At 36.6% G+C, this 22,367-nt stretch overlaps 1 protein-coding gene across 1 annotated transcript; it reads left to right on the forward strand.

The window, feature by feature from the left end:
* The first annotated feature begins 3,785 nt into the window (after positions 1 to 3,785).
* Positions 3,786 to 20,923, forward strand: LOC115453691 (gamma-aminobutyric acid type B receptor subunit 2). Its single transcript, XM_037440180.1, has 30 exons — positions 3,786 to 4,101; positions 4,376 to 4,513; positions 4,854 to 5,021; positions 5,434 to 5,609; positions 5,758 to 5,932; positions 6,212 to 6,290; positions 6,378 to 6,532; positions 6,704 to 6,858; positions 7,150 to 7,296; positions 7,637 to 7,746; positions 10,435 to 10,565; positions 10,786 to 10,908; positions 11,517 to 11,627; positions 11,901 to 12,029; positions 12,248 to 12,343; positions 13,105 to 13,290; positions 13,791 to 13,908; positions 14,292 to 14,385; positions 14,590 to 14,767; positions 15,112 to 15,282; positions 15,637 to 15,838; positions 16,271 to 16,372; positions 16,917 to 17,030; positions 17,577 to 17,606; positions 17,704 to 17,776; positions 17,954 to 18,009; positions 18,371 to 18,447; positions 18,664 to 18,744; positions 18,859 to 19,156; positions 19,288 to 20,923. The coding sequence occupies exons 1-30, from the start codon at positions 3,967 to 3,969 to the stop codon at positions 19,539 to 19,541; spliced, it is 4,062 nt and encodes a 1,353-aa protein (XP_037296077.1). The 5' UTR covers positions 3,786 to 3,966; the 3' UTR covers positions 19,542 to 20,923.
* Positions 20,924 to 22,367: the final 1,444 nt, after the last annotated feature.

Below are 22,367 nucleotides of genomic sequence, written 5' to 3' on the forward strand. Positions count from 1 at the left end.
GCTATGCAATAGATATCGCCTCCATATTGGAGGCATCTATCTATTCCATATATGATATGGTCCAATGGTAGCGTATGCAGCCTAATAATCGGGAAGTGTTGGGTTCCAATCCTAGGCCGGGGAACACTTTGAGTACTTTTCTAACATCAGGTTTTAATCGTTCAATATTGTGAGTTATGGCGCAGCGTTACAAGCATCATTAGCGACTACAATCATATTCAAGTAGCTATTTAAACTAAGGGTTTTTAAAAACTGTAAATTAGCTTTCGTCGGTTAATCTATATACATAATAAAATAGGCTATTTGTTACGCAGCAATGAGGAGTCACTGCAGCGAAGTGCACCTCAAGTAAAATATGGATTATTTGTTTCAATTGTCGCTATAATTATGCCGGCCCTATTTCTTCGGCACGTTTCTATATAACATGAAGGTTGGAGAGCTTCTGTCTACCAGCAAACTATTCCATAATCCATAGCGAGGATGATCACTTACGATTAGGTAAGTATTTGCCATATATTTTACTGTAAAATAAATCAGTATGGTAATTTCCATTGTGTTATACAGCACCACATACATGTGGAGCATGTTTGCTTAACGTAGCCTGTTGGTTGCGAGCCAATAAGGCCGCGCATCCCGGGCTACGCGCGTGCGCTCTGCAGGGTTGGTAGGGATGGGACTTCTTACTCGATGTAGATGTATATGGATGTTATGCCCTAATTGAGTATTGAAACCATTCGTTGAATGGCTTTCCTACTTATGTAAACTAACAATTCATAGTAATTGTCAAACGTTAAGATGGATAAATGTAGATTGCAAGAACAGGGCAACAGAAGGATGTACATATCAATTGCCATAACAAAACCGCATAAAGAATCTTGGTGGCGTAGTTCTATTACGGTACGACTGCAGTGCTGAGATCTTGGATTCGATCCCCGGGTCAGGCAAAGTGATTGTGGAAGTGGGTTTTTCTACTCAGTATCAGCTCGGAGTCTGGAATTTGTGCCCGAAATGGCGATAGGCCCGCCCACTGTCACATCAAGGGACGAAATACACACAGCGGAAAGTGGCTGCACCTATGCCTACCCCTACAGGGATAAATGATGTGAGTATGTGCATTGCTGCATACAAAATTGAGTGCAACGCAGCACTACCTACTAAACATTCGAATTGATATATTAGCCTGTTTTATCGATATTTCACCCTCAGCCCCTCACTACAACTGTAACACACCCTCTATCGATTCGCAACGCCAAAGCCTAAATTTGTGTTTGCTCTATCATTATAACACCGTACAACAGTATGTACTTCTACGCTTTATAGAAAATTCGACCCTAAAACGTAGTATGAAGACAAATTTTGCATAAATATGTAAAATAAGTTCATGCATTTAATAATAGAGATGGGACAGTAAGAACATTACAGAGTTGCGATGGAGCCATGCAAGGTGCCTACACCTTAGGATTGATATCTCTTTGACAAAAACACTTATTGTGATGCCTCGGTTTGTTACCTTTTAATTTAATTTGGAAAGATCTGGAAGGAAATGTTTTTGTGAATATGATTTAGTGAAGTGAAATCATTTTGGATTGCTTCAAGTGCCTGCATTTAATTGTAAGTTTATTTTTTATACAAATTACTAATTGCTGTTATTAGATACGGGTAGAAGTTCATTCATGAGATGAAATGGTGATTCCATATTAGCTCAAGTTTATTTATCAAAAATCGTTCCGTAGTTCTGGAAAATACCGTCTATACCGAAATTCGCAAATCCTTTCAAATACTTTATACATTGAAAAACCTGTAAACCACGGGTATTGATGATTACTCAAGACAGGAGACCAGCGTGAAGCTGTAGCTTTAAACTGGATGCTCAGAGCTGAAGGCGAAGAAGTTCTTCATTAGTAGAAGATAGGTGTTATAGGAACTAAGACCAGTTAGTCGCTTCAGTAGGTCAACTTTGCTGGTGGTAGGATAATTATGTGTACTGCTTAAGGGAAATCATCTCTCATCAGTCGACATTATAGTGGATCCCACTTCACTTACCATCAGGTGCAGTCGGGTCACTTTGTACGTATAAAAAAATCTGTTGACTCAAGAGCAGCTACTTGACTTTGATGCCTGCAAAACGCTACCGCTTGAGTGTTACATCTTGAGTCGTGCCTAGGAGCTGACAACGCGTATAGGTAATTTGTGTCATTGGGGAGAACATACACCTCAAGGTCCTTTAAGCACGTGAAGAAGCAGTCAGACAAGCCGGCGAAACTGTGCCGACTGTCCGCGAATGTATTTATAGTCTGTCTGTCGTCATTTTTGGGCTAAATTTCATTTAACATCTGATAAAGGGAAGCCACTTGCTTTTAGTATGATAAATAAATAGAATATTGCAATAGGCTCGATTTTGGATACTGGGGCATTAGTTGCGCCTCCATCGGTAATTAAAGTGTGGGCAAATACTGTTATCGAAGGTCTAATCAAAGTGGTACTTATGTCGGCACTTGACCGACTAGACTTATGCATTTGGTTTGCATTTACCATCACGTTTTATATAATCGCATAGATTAAAAAAAACAGGTAGTTAGGTAGGTACTTAGTTACATAATAATTTAACAGAGGAAAATCGTTTGTGTTTTCAGCTTGAAATCATTATAATGTTGCCTAATAAGTGTCGTAAAATTTGCCTAAAAATTTAGTAAATATTTTTCCACAAAGTACACAAAAAGTTAGTTCTAGAATCCTAGTAAAAAGTAATCATGATTTCCTCTTCCGATACGGCTAACATCAATGACTTCCTAGTAGATATATCATTAATGAATTATAATATTATACTGTTTGGTCTAAAAGAAAGTAGGTGTCGACTTTTTGTAGCCAACACGGTTGAAAGAGATATTAAAGGTACTCATGTCTTGAAATCAAATTACAGGAAAATCCAGGCCTTGTGTTACTAGTCTGCAAATCAAATGTTCTGCAAATCGTTATGGCTTTTAAAACAAGGCTTTAGATTGATTAACGATATTTATATCATGCGACAATCATTAAAAATTCCCGCGAAAGATTACTCTCTTAAAATCGCACATCAGATGCAGAATATTGGGATTAAATTCCATTCCTTATACTTTGCGGCGTTATAAGGAGCCCGTATGCTAAGGGCATGGTCTACCTGAGGCGTAAAATGCTACAGGAAGTCACGATAGTGTGTCGATTTTCGTGATCAGCTTGATTTCAAACGGTTTGTGTCAATGTTGTCAACTGTCGAGGAATCCGACTGACGATTCCATAATACACTATATCTGGACCCCACTCTACCATTAAGTACGGAGACGTCATTTGCAGTGCCGGTATAAAAAAATTAAGAGCACCTAAGACCTACGATAAATCATCACGACTTTCATTCCAGTAGCCACCATGATCTCAGAGGCGGTACTCCTGTCACTGGTCTGCATCAGCCAGGCCCTTCCGCAAAAGCCGAATCTGGACGCTATTCTGAACCGAAGAACCGATGTCTACATAGCCGGGTTCTTTCCCTTCGGCAAGGGAGTGGAGAACTCAAACACTGGTATTTATTTACTTCGTTTTAATTACGGACGGAAGAAGAATACAGGTATTCGATTGCATAGTAATAATATACGTGAGATGGTTTTTGTATACGGCAGTCCATCTGAGTAGGCACCAGAGCTACATTTATTTCGACCGTCAAGCAGCGATGTGCAAGTACTACTGAGTTATGATTTAAGAACATCGTTGTTAGTAAGAATTAACGTTCTAGGGGACAAATGCAGTGCAGTGACGTGGAGAACTCTATTATTAAGAATTTTTAGAGGTATTTTTCACGTTGTCTTGTCATCTAGGGATTTTTAGATAGTTTAACTAACTAACGGTGAAGAAGAAACTGCCTCATCAAAAAAGTCCTTCGGTATTTACTATTTAGCTTATGATTTTCAGAATATTGAAAGTAACTAGCGAGAAAGTATGTTTCATTGTCCCGTAAACACTACTGTAGGTCGAGGCGTGATGCCGAGCGTGAAGTTGGCGCTGGACCACGTGAACGAGCACGACTCCGTGCTCAGGAACTACCGGCTGCACATGTGGTGGAACGATACTGAAGTAAGTACTTATATGTATATGCAAGTTTTAGATAATAACTACAGTGTATGTTTTAGTACCTGAATTGTCGATCTAGCTCCTCTGCTTATGAACAAATAGCGGAATAAAACCAGCCCTCACTTACCTAAAGATATAACTCGTTAACTACCTCGTAGAATGGTCTACTAAATTAATTGGTCCACTCTTTTATCAAGGTTTAATCTATTATAGATGACGAGTTTAGCATTGGTAAATCAATACGGCTAGTACTGAGTTACCTTGGTCTTCTAAACAGTGTAACGCAGCAGTGGGCGTGAAGTCATTCTTTGACATGATGCACAGCGGGCCGCACAAGCTGATGTTATTCGGCGCCGCGTGCACGCACGTCACTGATCCCATCGCTAAGGCCTCCAAGCACTGGCATCTCACGCAGGTAACATCTTCAAATTATTGTACTCCTGGTAGGTATAAATCATAAGCGAGAAGTATTTCATTCATAGAAGTTTTGGTCAATATACGTAGTCAAATTAACAAAAATTATAGGCAAAAAACAGACTAACTCATAGCTGCCGTCAGGGTAGTGTTAATTGTAGACTTCGAAGGAGATTCATTTTATAAGACCTGCCCATAATCCTACCCGTACTGATAATTTAAAATAAATAACATATTAGAATAGATCCAAATAGGTCGATCTGAAAATCTTTTGAGGAGGCCCGTGTTCAGCAGTAGACATCCTACGGCTGATGATGATGATGATGATATATTTTTTCCAGCTATCTTACGCCGATACCCACCCGATGTTTACGAAGGAAGCGTTCCCGAACTTCTTTCGCATAGTGCCCTCGGAGAACGCGTTCAACATACCGCGCATCAGACTGCTGCAGCACTTCAACTGGACCAGGGTCGGGACTATCTACCAGAACGAACCTAGATATGCTTTGGTAATTAATTTATATTAATTTTGATCACAAATCATCGACCTAATTAAAACACTAGAAGTCGATGAATGCAATCCGCTTCAACAGTCTTATTTGGATTTTTTTAGAGGATGCCTATATTTATAAATGGACATCCTGTGGCTAATCATGATGATCTTGGTACCTTATGCAAACAATTTGGATACTTCTAGATTAAATCTATGGAAACATGTTTAACAGTCGGATACGACGTTAGTTGTTTTATAAAAATAGAAGACGTCGTAAAACAAAATTATTTGTGATACATGAATGAATTTGAAGTAGGGAATGAAGCGACGAGTAACGGGAAACAATTTAGAAATTAGTCACGTTAGCGAATCCAAATAATTTGGGACCTGATTGTAAAATAATAATGGACAAATCCTTAATATTCCAGGCTCACAACCGTCTCCTAGTAGATCTAGACACGAACGGCTTCCTCATAGAAGAAACACAGAGCTTTGCGACGGAAGTGAAGACGGCGCTCGCTAAGCTGAAGGAAAAGGACGTCAGGATCATCCTCGGTAACTTCAACGAGACTTGGGCGCTGAAGATCTTCTGTGAAGCCTACAAGTATGTAGAAAGTTCCTGGTCCAACTTTGCATTAAGTTTGTTATTATAACAGAAGATAATAAACTTTCGGAAACTGTTTATTGTACGGTATCACTGAACAGGATGAACAAATGGGCGGAGTCAAATAACATATTATTTTAACTTCCAGACTAGAAATGTATGGGCGCGCGTACACGTGGCTTCTGCTAGGAACGTACAGCAACAAGTGGTGGATGAGACGCGCGCCGTGCTCCAAGCGGAATCTTACCACCGCGTTAGATACCGCCATCTTAACCGACCTTCTGCCGCTCTCCACTACCGGCGAGATGACTGTCTCTGGCATCGTTAGTATTGATGTCTTCTCTACAAAATACTTTTTTTTGCAATGTAGGATATAGCTGCTATCGTCTACTACCTTTCCATTATTAGTTATCAGTTTCATATATTGGCAACATTCGTGACATACTTCTTGATGATTTTTCCCTTCGAAACCAACACCTTCAAAAACTAGCTTCTTTTTTCCACCACTGGCGGAGGTTATCTTCATTTTTGTATCGTTAGTCAACATTTTGCACACTATGTATTGGATATTACGGTAAATTTGTATTTCTCGTTCTCCACAGACTGCCAAAGACTACCAAGTAGAATACGATAGGAGACGAGGCACGGAATATTCTAGATTTCATGGATACACCTACGATGGTAAGAAGTTGATTGAAGAATCTCTTGACCGTAAAAGATTTCTTTGGTACTATGGTCTGATTTTTACAATATTTTTCGTTTTACTAGGTATATGGGCAATGGCGTTAGCAATACAGACGGTGGCTCAGCGAGTCAAACTGAAATACAAGGAGAAAACTGTGCAGGACTTCAGATATCGAGATAAGGAATGGGAGCAGCTGTTCTTGGACGCCCTCAGCAATGTTACCTTTGAAGGAGTCACGGTAAATATCAAGAATTTTGGCAATTGGTAGTAAACTACTAACAGCTGATGCATTTTTTTATGTCCGGATTAAAGGTAGATGACAGATGCTTCTTTATTGTTTTCTTACTGATTTTAAGCCGACCATATAAATTGATATCGGTTTTAAAAACTCTACCATTCGTTTCGCCAGGGTCCAGTCCGTTTCTACGATAACGAGCGGAAAGCATCGATCCTGCTCAAGCAGTTTCAGGGAGACGAGGTGGGGGAGGTGAAGGTTGGGGAATACTGCGCCGAGAGAGACCACCTAGACTTAGCCAGTGGAGACACTTTCAAGTGGATCGGAAAGTATGTGCTTAGATAATTTCAACAATGTTCATTGATATGTTATTCACAAAATTATCATTATTATGTTTTAGTTTTTTGGGAAATCAATATTATTATCAGAAGTATTTGTTTTCGTTATTGGTTATCGTTTTCGACGCTACTTTAGCATACATGGCAACTGGTAACTTTTAGTGCCTATTGGTACAAAAGATGGATAAATAGCAGTTTTCCTCACGGCATTGACTTTTTCAAGTAAGATAACAAAATATAGACCTTTACAAAAATACTAAACAAATTTTCTAAATTCACCAGGAACCCTCCGAAAGACCGCACGCTTCGCCTGATTGAGCATACCCAAGTGAACATCACCATCTACTCAGTTCTGGTCTCCTGCTCGGTTCTGGGAATCCTGCTCGCCACCGGCTTCTTGGCCATGAACATTCATTACAGAAACCAGAGGTAAAAACTTCTTTAGTTTGTAACTAGTGTCATTGGTAACTCAACACCACACATATCAATGGAAACAATCGTACCCTTAACTTACTAGACGTATAATAAACAAAATTACTTCTAATATTGTCAAGAACATAAGAAGAAAACTATGAGAATAGAAAACAGACTACGCATAAAACAATACTATTACGTCCATTTTAAGTATTGGCAGTCATATTTTCTATAACCTAGTTAACGAATCTAGTGTCTAGAAATAATTACAAATACATATTATTATAATATAGAGACTGGGAAATATTTTCTCACAAGCATGTATTCTATAAAAATATTTCTTTGTTTTTCAAAGATACATAAAGATGTCATCCCCTCACCTCAACAACCTGATCATCATCGGCTGCATGCTGACGTACCTCAGCGTGATCTTCCTCGGCCTTGACTCCAGCCTCAGCAGCATCGGTAAGATACCTTATATCTACCTTAATTTACCTCTTTCCTGGATACGAGGTAACATGGTCTTCACTGGTCAAATGTGTTTTCCAGGCACTGAAAATGCTATTTTAATATTTTTTAAAGATTCTTTTGCTTTCAACTTTGAATCTTTGCTATTAATCATCTGTGCCTTTAAACATAGAAAATTGGCATTTTAATAACTAAAATTTATTATATTTATCTTTGTCTTTCTGTTTATATGAATGTGCCTCTAACATGATTGGTTCGTATTCAAAATTTTTACATATTGTTAAACTACGGTCGTTTACAACTTTGTTTGTATTTTGTGTATTTATCTTTACTTTACTTTTTGACAGTCAACGTTCGTCTGGTTTGAAATGGTATAACACTTTTTATTGATTCATTATTATTAAGGTTTCCTGGGATCGTATACAGGATGCCTGTCTACAATCTTTATCGCTAACGTTATATGTGAGAATGAAATAACCTAGCGATTGATTTATCGACAGGATATGTCAGCCCCATACATTTTTCTGTTTCCTATTAGCGTTAACGATTGTAAAAAGGTATCTTGGCCACGGCTCTAGTCTTACCTTACGAACTTAACAATAAATTTAAACAGACAATCTGAAGATGATGAAACTAAACATTAATATATTATGTGATGCAACAGAATACTTTTTCACACAATCAAAAATTTTATTTCTCAAGTACTGTTTACATAAAATTAACTACAACAAACTTAAGTACTGATTAAAAAATGCAAAAGCATCATAGCAAGTCAGGTAAAAACCATTACAAAGCCATCATTCACCAATAAAAAAATTCAAACCTTGGCTTAAATATCATCTTCATTGAACCTATAGCTCCTAACACGTTGATCAGCGAACACCCATTAAAAAAACAAAATAAAAAAGTTCTAAAAGCACATTTAGCATGTTGCTGGCACATCATCACGCTGTGTCATCTGATCTCATCATTACCATTGATCCTTAGGTCTTTCTCAGGATGCACAGCCCGGAGGTAAACCTTGATCCGTCCCCCAAAGCTTGGCTTCAACCCTGGCCAATGTGGATCCTGTTAACCAAATTTTGGGAACTTCAGTTTTTATTTCTCTTGTCGAATAAACTGGCAACCATTTGCTAAACACGTTCTCACGATATTCAATTCACGAATGACACTGAATTTGTAATATTATGTTTTAACGGAACAGATACACTTCTTAAAGCATTTTTTTTTTATCTTCTTTCAATTCTGGATACGCTTTCGTTGAATTTTTTTCTTCGTTTATTTTTCGTTTTTTTTTTAGATCTTTACAACTAAGTGCTATCTCTCATAGTGCTTCTATGTCAACAGCAGCAACATACAAATCCTTTCTTGATAATGCTTTACTTTAGTCATCTTAAGCCTTAATTTTGTCTCATAATATTCGGTTATATATTGACTTCAAAATATTTCTTGTAGACACAACAGTTTTTGTAACACCAAGGCTTCTTAAACCTTTTTATAGCAACAAGAAACTCCGAACATAATAATAAAGATTTTACTTTAGTTCTATGAGTTTTCTCTGTAAATAATAAGGACAATCCACAAAAACAGGGGTTTACGTTTTGGAAAACCTAAAGCATGTGAATGAAAATAGGTGTCCCGTAGTCCCTAAGTTAGTTTAATAATTTAAATCTTAATTTATTGAAAGAAGATTCTGTAGATGTCTCATACCCCAAATATGGAATGCTATAACTTACGACATTTGAAGTTTTTGTATCCCTTCCCCCGCTGTATTGTGATTTTTTTTAGTATGGAATGTGATTCGGTTCATGTCTTGCCAGTTTATGAGGCATACAATACTGAGAAAGACCTAGGCCATTTTCTAGGTCGAAGGAGGGCAGCATGTTTCCAAGTTTTGGTTTGTTTGTTCCTTTAACATCATGCGCGAAGCTTATGTCCGTTGGTACGTCAGGAGTTTGATGCTGCATTAATTTTAGCTCTTCGTTAATTTTCTGCTTCGTTATTGTCATTTGTTTTGACGCATCTAAGTTTCTTTTACTGCATCATGGCTTGATCTTCTGCTTTCTGCGATGGATTCGGCACTGTAAATAATGATTAATAAAATAATATCAATAAATATTGTATAAGGTTTGGTATAGAATGTAGTCCCAACCATTCCTGTTTGTTTTGTTAAAGCTCTGAATTTTGGTTGATGTTACGTAGTTCGTTTATGTAAATATGATTTTGTAATGTGTTACTTAAGAATGTTTTAAAGACCTTCCCTTATAATATGTTTGCTCATTTATACCTATTTTTTTCTAATTTTATGTCGCCACCTTTTCTTGCAATTTTCAGAGCTCGATATGTCCAATAATCCTATTTACCGATTTTTTCACCTGATGTTGCTCGTAATTTAAAATTATCCTCAATTAAGTATCGTCCTCTTTCCATGAAAATAAATAACCTCTTCCACCTCTTGTGGCTTTTACTTCAATTATTGACGGCCTTTATCTTATCAATATCTTTACTTCTTTAGTCCTAGCAGTCCAACTTACTATAATCATATCCATATATTCATTATTTTTAGTATAGCTTCCTCTTTAATTTTACCTATCACTTCTCCCAGGGTGGCGACTTCCCCCAGCTATATTGCAATCAGTAGTGGCATAGAAAGATGTCAGGGTATTTATTATGGTGTACTCTCAGGTGCGTTTCCCGTCATCTGTACCACTCGAGCCTGGCTGTTGATGGCGGGTTTCAGCCTCGCGTTTGGAGCCATGTTTTCCAAGACCTGGCGGGTCCATTCCATATTCACTGATGTGAAGCTGAATAAGAAGGTATGTTGAATAAGAATGATCATAGGTGCAGGTTGATTAAAATAGTAAACCTACCAATGATTGGCATAGGACTGCGGCGCCCTTGATCGTAGTAAATTACAAATATTTTATTTTTGTCGACATCTATCGTGGACCTTATGGATATATAAGTATAGTCGTTATAATAATTATTTCACAATTATTATTTAAGATGAATTACGAAAATTTCTCCTCGTCGCAGGTAATCAAAGACTACCAGCTGTTCATGGTGGTGGGAGTTCTCCTAGCTATTGACCTGGCCATCATGACCACCTGGCAAATATCAGACCCCTTCTACCGCGCTACAAAGCAAATGGATCCTTATGTGAGTAAAGTACCTAACCAGAAATTCGATGTTAAAAACAATGAAATAAATCGCCTTTATTTCCTATCTCAGTGAACTTAGTTCATTAAATCTTTGCTCCTTCGGTGAAAAAGACTTGAGTCTATAAATAACTTAAGGTGGTAGCTCAAGGTCTATTTTCATACATTTTGTTTCGGCTTTAATCTGGGTAACTAAACAAGTATTGGCAAGTAAAGAATTTAAATTCACGTCTAGTTAGTGATTAGTTCTCGCAGTTGAAAGAAAAATGTAAAAATAATTAATAATCATGGATATTTCTGCCTTTAAAATTTCGTCATATTAAATTTTAAAGGCCGAAATATCCATGATTATTAATTATTTTTACGTTTTTCTTCAACTGCGAGAACTAATCACTAACTAGACGTGAATTTAAATTCTTTACTTGCCAATACTTGTTTAGTTACCCAGATTAAAGCCGAAACAAAATGTATGAAAATGGACCTTGAGCTACCACCTTAAGACATTATTTTGTTCCTACACTATTTCATGTTTAACTCAGCAGAAAATAATAAGATCCTACTAGATCGCAGTTGAACGCAAACTAGGCTGATCAGATACATATCTTCCAGCCCCATCCATCGAGCGAGGACATCGTCATCGTGCAAGAGAATGAGTACTGCCAGTCCGAAAGGATGCCCATCTTCATCGGAATCATATACGCATACAAGGGCCTTCTGCTGGTACGTGGGATTTTACTACATTGACGCGCTAAATTAAGATTTACAGGGGCAAGTATAAAACCTTAAATAGATTGACAAAAAATGATAGGGTTAAGATATTATCGACCACCGTTCCTTTTTAAAGAGTTAGCAAAGCATCCCTTATTCTTCATCTTGAGAATATTCATTAATAGATTTGGATTTGCGCGAATAACATTAAACCGTCCAAAAACGAAAAATAATATCCGATTACTCTGTTCGAATTTTACTATTCTAAAGACCAGGTTGTTCTAGGTATTCGGTGCGTTCCTGGCGTGGGAGACGAGGCATGTCTCCATCCCGGCGCTGAACGACTCACAGCACATCGGCCTGTCTGTCTACAACGTGCTCATCATGTGCATTATGGGCGCTGCTATCACTCTGGTATGATATTTTGGAATCTGATGGTCACTAAGTACAATAATATAAAAATACCAGAGCGAAGAATTAGTCTAACTAATAGCACTATCACGTGGGTCAAATTGATAACATAAGTACTAATTCCCAATGTAAACGAAACCATCTCCGCTGTCAAAGAGGGTTCGTAACAAAGAAATTTTGAAAGCAGAAAACCTAAACCCAAATGTAACTTCTATTTTCAGGTTCTGGCTGATCACAAAGATGCTTTGTTTGTCCTCATCGGTATCTTCATTATCTTCTGTACAACAGGAACGCTATGTTTGGTCTTTGTGCCTAAGGTGAGTAAAATATTGTTGAGCGTTTATGTTGAGGATGCTTTATTCACACAAAATCTAGAGCCAGTAAAAGAATCCTGTATCAATGAAAAAAGTATATATCTATATATTATTATAGATTTCTTACTTTCTTTTTGAGTAAAACAAACAGGCTTTCCTGTTAAAAGACAAGCAGCAACACCATCTAAAACTTTATTTTTTATAACTTACTTAGCATCAAGCAATACGTGACCATACGTATATAAGAAGGGGGTCGGCTGGGCCGTGCTTACCCAAGATTTGCGTGGGAGTACACCCACAGAAACCTATAATAATAATAATAATATCAGCCCTGTATTATTATATACTTGCCCACTATTGAGCACGGGCCTCCTCTACTACTGAGAGGGATTAGGACTTAGTCCACCACGCTGGCCTAGTGCGGATTGGTAGTCTTCACACACCTTCGAAATTCCTATAGAGAACTTCTCAGATGTGCAGGTTTCCTCGCGATGTTTTCCTTCACCGTTAAAGTGAACGATATTCACAAAGAATACACCCATGATTTTTTTGAAAAGTCAGAGGTGTGTGCCCTTGGGATTTGAACCTGCGGACATTCGTCTTAGCAGTCCGTTCCACACCCAACTAGGCTTTCGCCACCGCAGAAACCTTACCAAATATTGAATATATTATAACTGTATAAGCTGAAAGTCACATACACCTAATTCCTGTGTATTTTAATTCCTAAACTACAAGACCCTATTTTAAATTTCTTAATTTTCCAGCTACTAGAACTACGTCGGAACGGTCAACCAGGTGCAGCAAGCGGTCGCATCCGCGCCACTCTTCGACCCGCCTCGACGCATGAGTGCCGTTCCCCGGGGCCGGAGCTGGAACGAAGGTTGAAGGAGCTGCGACAGTACAACAATCGGTACCGAAGGACGCTGCAGGCTAAAGAGAATGAGTTGCAGGTTATTATCTTTTTTATCCTAGCACGGCGAAGTGATCCCATTGGACCTAATCGTAGCCGGAGCGATGCAGATAGAGTATCGACTGACAAGAGACAATTACCCCTCGCCAGTCGATACAATTATGCCGGCTTGTTTGATCCGGATAAAACAGATTAGATGGTACACTAGAAGTCCTTGAGGATAGTTTTTAATGGGCTGGCATTAAGAAACTGTTTAAATGTAGGTTAGTTTTCAGGGGATATGTATAGCATGAAATGTTCATCTTCAAAACTAAACGAACATTTTTACATTATTATTAGGTGTTTAATAAACGAGATATAAGTAACCTTTTGTATCACAACTATAAATACCTATAGAACACAGGGCACATATTATATCTAAAGGAAAGCTTATTCATATGTTGCGAGTTTGGAACATTATAGCATTTTTAAGTGGATCAGGTCACAAAGAAAAAGATCTTCGAAAACGGTCGATGAATGATCTTCTTGGATTCTTTTCAGATGTTGTTGAGTAAACTGGGTAGTGACGCCGGGTCAGAGTCCTCGACAAGAGACTCCCGCTCTCCAGCCACGCAGAGGACCAGACTTCCTGTACCTAAAGAGAACATTAGTCATCCAGGTACAAACCTTAGATTATTTACTAATATTATTTGGAGTGTCTCTTAAAGAAAAGCATCCAAAACAAACTAAATACCGACCATAACTCCCGTTAGATTTATTCCGATGAGGCCCGATCCGCGGCCAACCGCTCCATGGTAACTATTGACAAATGCATAGTTCTATATCGGTTAACAAATTATGTTGCCAATCAAATTATACTCAACACCAAGTTCGTTATAATTAGATAATGTAAATATCCTGATAAAATTATCATGTGTAATATTCTTTTTTTCCTAAAGAAAGAAAATATTTAAAGGAAGCAAAGGAATTCCAAGGCTGCAAATGTTGATGAATAATATAGTTCTGTCTTGTAATAATGTTTTGATCTTCTGCATTTTCCAGAAACCAGTGACATTACGTCAGTATGCAGCCTAAGCGCGTCTGCCGGAGCTGAGGCGGAGTACATCAACCTGCAAACCCAACAGCCCATCGATAAGTAAGTCCAGACCAACCCCAGCACATTTTCATCAAGGGAGATCACGGAATCCAACCTGATCATACGACCATAGCGCAATGAGACTAGTATGCTAATTTGAATGAATGTCTTCAACCTTTTTAGCCCATGCAACAATTTTTAACCACTATGTCGTTGGATCCTTTCAGACATAAAATCATTCCTCGATATTTTATGTTTTTCCAGGCCAAAACCATCAGCGCCACCAGAACCAATTAAAGAACCACCTCCGAGGGAACCAAAGAAAGAGCAGACAAAGAATGTCTCCTTCAAGAATCACCTGGACTACACCAGTCCACCATCGTCTAAGGCAGTTCCTGAGAAAGATCAACTCGCGAAACTGCCGTATGGTTGGACTTCGGAAGTAAGTTTAAACAATAATGAAAAATGTGCTAATCAAGGATATCCTTGAATAAAACTGACTTAAAACTTGTGAAACAGGTCCATGCTTTTTGATATGCCGTCTATATAATGATAAGTTCTGGTATAATATTTAAAATCTATAGACACGTTGACAGGCCCAGTTTTGGAATGCCAGGCTGCATGGCCGTAGTTTCGTATACATAAATGATACGATTGGTGCCTACTAAGCTCTGAAAAGCTTAAGTTTAGTAATTGCACCTGTAATTTATATCTTTAGAGTTAAGTAATAAATGATTTACATCTCATTGGTAAAAAAGTACAAATAAAACTAAATCCTTCGTCTAGGAGCCATCAGAACCAACACCCAAGCCGATAACGAAAGTCTCCGAGGTGGCGAAAGCTGAGGCAAAGACCATACCAGCTTTGAAAAGCAGTGACACTCCTACTGCTAAATCTGTGCCGGCCAAGGTCCAAGAGCCGATGTATACGAAGGCTGCGACACCGAAGGTTAACAAGGTATCAGTTTTCTTTGATGATTGTCAACAAAAGCATACCTACTTTTGTTTTTGATCGATCATGATGACAACTATTAAGCGAAATACTTGCTCGTGTCATTATCCAGATGTAAAATAATTCGATCCTCTTAAAGTCATCAAAGTTACGGGCTAAGTGCGGAAAAAGGAGCCCCTCAAGATAGAACATAGAAATCATCAAAGTTTATGTGATACCTATTTAGAGTCAAGGAACATTTGGACTTCCGAGATTAAAAATCATGGAGTAGGATAAAAAATAATTTAGTGCACGTCGCACCATGAGTTTTGGTATAACGATTTCCAGTTAATTCACTTATCATAAATCAAATTATCCCAGACCCCGGAACTACAGAAGAAAGTGGTGAAGGTTCAGGACTCGTCGACAAAAACCACGCCGTCGCGGGAACACAAGCCGGTGCCGCGCGGGCACCGGCGCATGTCCAGCGTGAGTCAGGCTGCGTTGCTCACCGACCTCATGCACGTCTCCGTGGACCAGGACGACCTGGAACCGCCACCAGGGATGGAGAGGAAGGTTATAGGTAATTTGCAGGTGTAATCGTTTTTGTTAAGTATACCTTAACATGGCATAATAAATATTATAGCTATTGAAATAGCTCAAGACCTAAACGACAAAGAAAGATTACGAAGTGGCTGAGAAAAATCTTCATTAAGGATACGTTCGGCCGGCTCGGCAGAGAGGGCAATTTAAATAAAAATCGATTTGTGATTGTATTTCGTATAACTTATAAGATTGCCGAAACATCTTATTCTTTTTCAACTTCCATCCTTCCTCTTTAAAAATCGAATATCATATAGATTTTTCTGGCTATATAAGTGATCAAGCTATTATTGGTAATAATTATTAATTATGGAGTCCATTTGGTTATTTACCTACTTGCCTTTGCTATAAGAAATTAGGCTGATGATAACCATAATAGTAATACATGATGCATTATTTCACATTTGCTTAGGTCAAGAGAGAGATCCGCCGATACCTCCAAAACCAAAGCAGGAGCCTGAAGACATACTGGATGTGGACCACGACTACTCCTCTGTCGAGAGGCGGAAATCTTGTAAGTAGCTATATTTTTATCATTCTATAGAGTAATATAATCTTAGCATTCAATATAAATTAATAATACTTAACTCTTCTTAGAGTAGATAATTTTTTAATTAAAATAATTGCCGGATTTATGATTAAAAGTCCTTATCCAGATCGGAAATAATTTGTAGTTGTATTTAGATTTGACAAAACATCTTTTGCAGCGTGGGATTGGAATTTGGGTATACTTGATGAATAAGATTTTTCTTGAAATAAAAACTATTTAACAGATTTTTTATCGCGGTTTTTTATATTATTATTTTCTCCTGACGTTTCGAAGACTTTGCAGCTTTCATGGTCACGGGGGGGACTGAGGTGTTGTTCATCCGGAGAGTCAAAGTTACAATATCTACCTACATTTTTCAGATACACAACTTTTTTAAATTTTAGCTGTTGACGACGCTGTTGTTAAGATTTTCCTCCCTATCAGAATCATGAAGTCTGGTTAGAAAAAAAACGCATCATAAATAGCAAACGTTTCCAAAATTAATGTAATTAAATATATTTTAAAATAGGTCAGAGAAGAGATTCCGAAAAGAGAAAGAAAGAGAACTTCATAGTTGTGCAGAGCGATTTGTGGGACACCACAACTTTCCAGTACACGTGTCAGAAGTCTCCACCTGGATCCAGTAAGTTTCTTTATTCAATTAACTAATAAGTTACAATGAAATATCCTTGAATCTCGTGTTTCATCACTTCTAAATTGTTTAATCTAAATGTTACATTACACTCTCCTCTTGTATATAATTAAATGTTATGACGCCTGAATTCCAAAGGACTGAAACAATGGGTTCCTACTTACTCGTTCTTATCATATATGCCTACTAATTTCGCTTCAGTCACGATAGAGTTTAGCAATCCTTGCACAGTTATTTAGCTGTCAAAATACATGGATAATTTTTAATGACAAAGACCTTCTCTAAAATCATAATTGGGTTGAAATGGCGGTATATTTTTGCGTAACAGGGATGACATATTTTTGAATTAACTCTCAAAATTACTACATTTACCAAAATATTCTATTAGTCTGACGATCAATCACCCATTATATTAAGAAAATCTCTCAAAATTCTAATTGGTAAAACCATTTCTTTTTTACTTTCATAAGTATGCTTCTCTTTTATTTATCAATGCCGTTTCAAAATTGCGTTATAATAAACATTATTTATTTCTAGCGCGTCAAAGTGATCACACAGCACCTGATGGTAAGTACAGTTCGCAAAAAAGGATACTCGTTAGGAAATAGCCGACTAAAGGTCCGGTTTACTTTCCAGAGATATTAATAATGTTTTCTTCTTCCAGCTCACCATCACTCGCCGATGCAGAGGAGTGTCTCGGAGAAGAGCAGGCAACAGCAGTCACCGCATCATCATAGGTTCTTATTTTTTACCAAGAAGTCGTTTTGGCATCGTTTTCGGAGCAACTACCTAAGCTATAGGCTCCAGAGAAGGAGGAAGGGTTACAGACACGAGTTTGAAACATTAAATGACAAAACAAAAAAGGGACAATATTGTTGTAAAAAGAATTGAAAACATTTTGCTTTATTTTCTAGGGAAGTCGACAGCAGAAGCATGGAAAGGAGAGCGTCTAATGCTTCTATCAATATTCGTAAGTTACTTTTTTAGTTACTGTTTTCGAAGATAAACCATTTAGTATGTACCGATTTATATGCCTCATCAAGTTTGCTCGACTATATAAAGACGAACTACGTATCTTGCTGACAAATTTTAATTAATTGTATATATGATATCTATACTAATATATAAACAAGAGTCTTTTTGTTTAAACGCGTTAATCGTAGGCACGACTAGACCAATTTTGATTTTTTTTCACTAGTAGGAAGCTATATTACTCCTGAGGACTATAGATTACTTTTTATACCTGAAAATGTTCCACGCGAGTTGAGCCGCAGCCAAAACTAGTGTTACATAAAGTCTACTCTAGTTATAGATTTGTATTTTCTCTTTAGCTGGAGCGGCAAGAGGCGGTACACCTGAAGGGTACAGAGAAGCCGAGACACTCAGGATGACTGACAGATTAGCCAAGGTAATTATGTTTTTTACAAATCAATCATAACGCATTTGAAATTATTAGAATACCACGTGAAAACCCGAAACTCTATAAAGTCCTACGTTGGCAGAAACAAGTCTCATAATAATTATGTATCTGGTAATTCATACCTTTGGTCTGCATCTGCAACTACATTAATTTTAGTTTGATTGTACGTTAGTAAGGGTTTATGAGATTGCCCTTGTCTTACAGCGCCGCGGTTCGGAGTTCCCGCAACCGGTAAGCACGCCCCCGCAACAGTCTCAGGTCAAGCGGAGACAGTCGGCTGCTCAAGTGAGTTCTCTTCAGAAGATTGTTCTTACATTGACCTTCATTTCATTTTTGGAAGTTATTGGTTTTGGCAGGGGTCTCGTTGTTACTTAATCCATTAAATTCATTTTTTTACAGGTCAGATCATACCACGATGAAAGAACAGAAAAACCAGAATTAAAATCCCGGAGACATGAGGAACTGCCCAAAACGCCAGTTCAAGAGGCACCCCAAGAAACAGAGTCCTGGAAACCGGACCCCGACACGATTAGGGTGTCGAAAGGCCAAGAGTCGCCTGCAAAGAGGCTGCGACAAGAAGCCGAGCCTCTGAAGAGGGCGAAGGCAAGTGACTCTCCAAGATTGACGCAGGCGAGCCACCCACCACGACCCGATCACCATAAAAGTAGTCCTAATGTAGCTTCAAGGCATAAATCCGGTACGTACTTGATAACCGTAGGTAATATTTTGGCAAGTTTGTTTAATATGATAACAGGCAAATATATTTTTTTTAAAAGTTGTAAAACAGAGCCTTAATCATATTTCTTCTTCTATTCTAATATCCTCAAGGTTCACCAAACAATAAGCGAGAAGAGCGCAAATCAGCAGCGTACAGAAGCGACTCAAAACGCCAAGACTCAGTGGAACAGCGAAAGATGTATACCGCCAGCTCGGAGTCAGAACTCTTCGAATGTGCGATCTTACCCATCTTCCACAAACTCCTGACCGAGAGACACAAGAGTCAACCTCACGGGCTAAACCTCAGTTATGGTGTCAGCTGTCCCAATATATCCATCAAGTGCGATATAGTTGAATATTTGTAAATTATAAAGGCTGGTAACACTGGTTTTGTGATAAGAAAAAAACAGGTAAAAATACTGGTATAGGCTGCCTATATTTCGTAAAACATTTCTCTATGTTATCTTTATTTCATTTCAATAGAACTAAAAAATGTCCCTAAAGCAACTGTTATAATCAGTCAGCTTGTGTTTGCTTTATTCGAAAGTCTACATCCGTTATGTTTTTTTTAAATGTTTCATGAAAATAACAAAACAACTTAAATATTTCATGTAAACTTAAATATTTCATGTAAGTGTCTAGTCTACAAAATAAGAACAATGCTTTATTTAAAGCTTTAAAACAAACCAAAGACTTATTTTAATTTTTAATTTTAATTTAGAAATACTTTTACGAGTCTAAATTTATTTTACTGATTTTATATTTTTATTATGAAGCACTGATGTTAAGCTTTAATTTTTATTCGAAGCAAGTAAGTTTATATTGCAAACTTAGACATTACTTTATTAAAATTTGAGATTTAATTGCAAAACATTTAACTGTCCTAGATGCAAGATTAAAATAAATTTTGAAAGTCGAATATTACTAATTTAGTAAGAATCCCGATCGCTAGCAACATTTAACCAGAAGAAGAGGATACTATATAAGTTTGTCCTCGTATGAAGAGTAGAAAAATACAATACATTTGAGGTAGAATAAGAATGTGCAACTTCAAAAGAATATAGTTATTTTTAAATGGCAAATTAATAAATATTAAAATTAAATTCATATAGATAATTGTAATTAAATTGTAAGTAAAATTGTAGAAAATGTACAAGTTCGTTGACGGGTCAATTTCATGTATAATGTAGTAGACAGAAATATATTGACGCACAAGGCAACACTGTACAGTCAAGAATAAAATTTAGTGCACATAAAATATAGGATACTTAATTACCTACAAAAATATTCTAGATTTTGTCATTCTTGTGTTATAAGTTAGTAAATACATAACAATAGGTAATTCACCTACTAGGTAGTCAAATTATATTGGATTCTATCATAAAAATACTTTGAAAAATATAAAATTATTGTAATATTTACTTAACTCTTCAATTTTTTTCTACGTGTTTTGTATGGTAATACGTTCCTTATTAATTCTAACTTTTGGCGTAAATCATAAAAATTATAACAATACCTTATTAAATAAAGCTTTAGAGTGATACAATATATGCTCTAGTTCTTTAAATTATTTTAAACCTCGACGTTATAACCTCCTATACGAAAATCACGCACTGGAATACGTAAATGTTTTATATGTCTACGTAGTTTTTAACATTAATAACTGTAAGTAATCTAAACTGTAACAATGTCAAGCAGGAATATTGTATAAAAATGTAAATTTCGTATTTAGACTACAATTGGGAAAGTAAAATAATTTATTATTGCTTAAGAAAAGAACTAAGTAGCTATTAACTATAGTAGTATGTTTTCTTATTACCTTTACAAAAGTAAGGACAGTCAAAAAGCAGTATTGAATCATTTCAAGTAGCGTCTAGTCAAACGTGTTCAATTTGATTTGTAGATGTAATTGTTTTTTATTGTTGTTGAGACTACTTCTGAGGATAACAGTAATATGTATTATAGTTCGGCCTCAATTTTGAAATCTGTATGTATAAATATAAAATAATACTTAATGTGTAAATAACATAAATGCATAGGCATAAAAAATGGGCTCGGACATCCTCTGAAATTAATTAAAGCAAAAATAACAGTGTCTACAGTAAATATTTATAAAATTAACATGATAAATTGCAAAATGCATTCGAGGGCTTTACCCCTACAGTCTTAGAAAAAAGATGCAGAGATTGGGGGCCTATATGTGTTTATAATATTACTATCTATAGAGTAATAAATTTTCTGAGGATATTGCCCAGCCCATTCCAAATGTGTATGCGAAAATGTAAACAAAAATGTTTTATGCAAAAACTAAGAAGTCTTTGCTATCTAATGTTTATTATACGTTATACTACGTGTCTGTAACTTCAGAAATAGTCGTTAAAGTTTTAAAATATATTTTAAAAATTGTACACTAGAAATAAGTATTCTGTTATTGACTGTACATATTTGTTCATAAAATATTATGTAAAATTTGTTAATTTAGTATTGCACGTAATTTAAAGACTTTGTAACATTTAAGATATTATAATTAATGTATGTATTGAATCTAAATAAATAACTTTATTATAATAGTTTAGACCTTATTTCTCAGCTTTATTTACTTACACTACCAAAAAATGACATTTTCAATATTGATATGGCAATACTAAAAGTAATGTCACTGTTTCAAACAGTGGTTGCAAGTGATGCACTGCAATCGATTTAAATATTTGATCTGAATAGATACAATTAACTATGTCGATATAAATATTCCAATTAAGACTAGCCACGCCGCGCCGCATGGTCTTCAATAAGATTAAGTTTATCTGCACTCTATGCCTACCTGATACCTTATCAGGTAGGTATAGAGTGTATGTATATGTAATATAATATTCAATCCGTTTATTCTCACCTATTACACTGTAGGTATTTTTATTATTACAAAAAAACTAAGGAATAACAAATAATAAAGAATTTGCCGACATTCTCTTAAAACAGCTTAAAAAGATCTTCTCTTAAAAAGCTAGTTAGTTTTATAAAATTATGATAGCATCATTTATACAAAATAAATAATAAATTATTATCAAACTAAACCATTTAAATATATTACGATTAATGAAAATACAATACTAAAACAAATCAAACCATCGTATATAACGATTGCTTTTATTTAATGATCTGCTTGGTTTTGATTCGAATGCTCTCTAATCGAA

Source organism: Manduca sexta, chromosome 3, assembly GCF_014839805.1.
Source record: "Manduca sexta isolate Smith_Timp_Sample1 chromosome 3, JHU_Msex_v1.0, whole genome shotgun sequence".
In the NCBI taxonomy this organism is placed as follows: Eukaryota; Metazoa; Arthropoda; class Insecta; order Lepidoptera; family Sphingidae; genus Manduca; species Manduca sexta.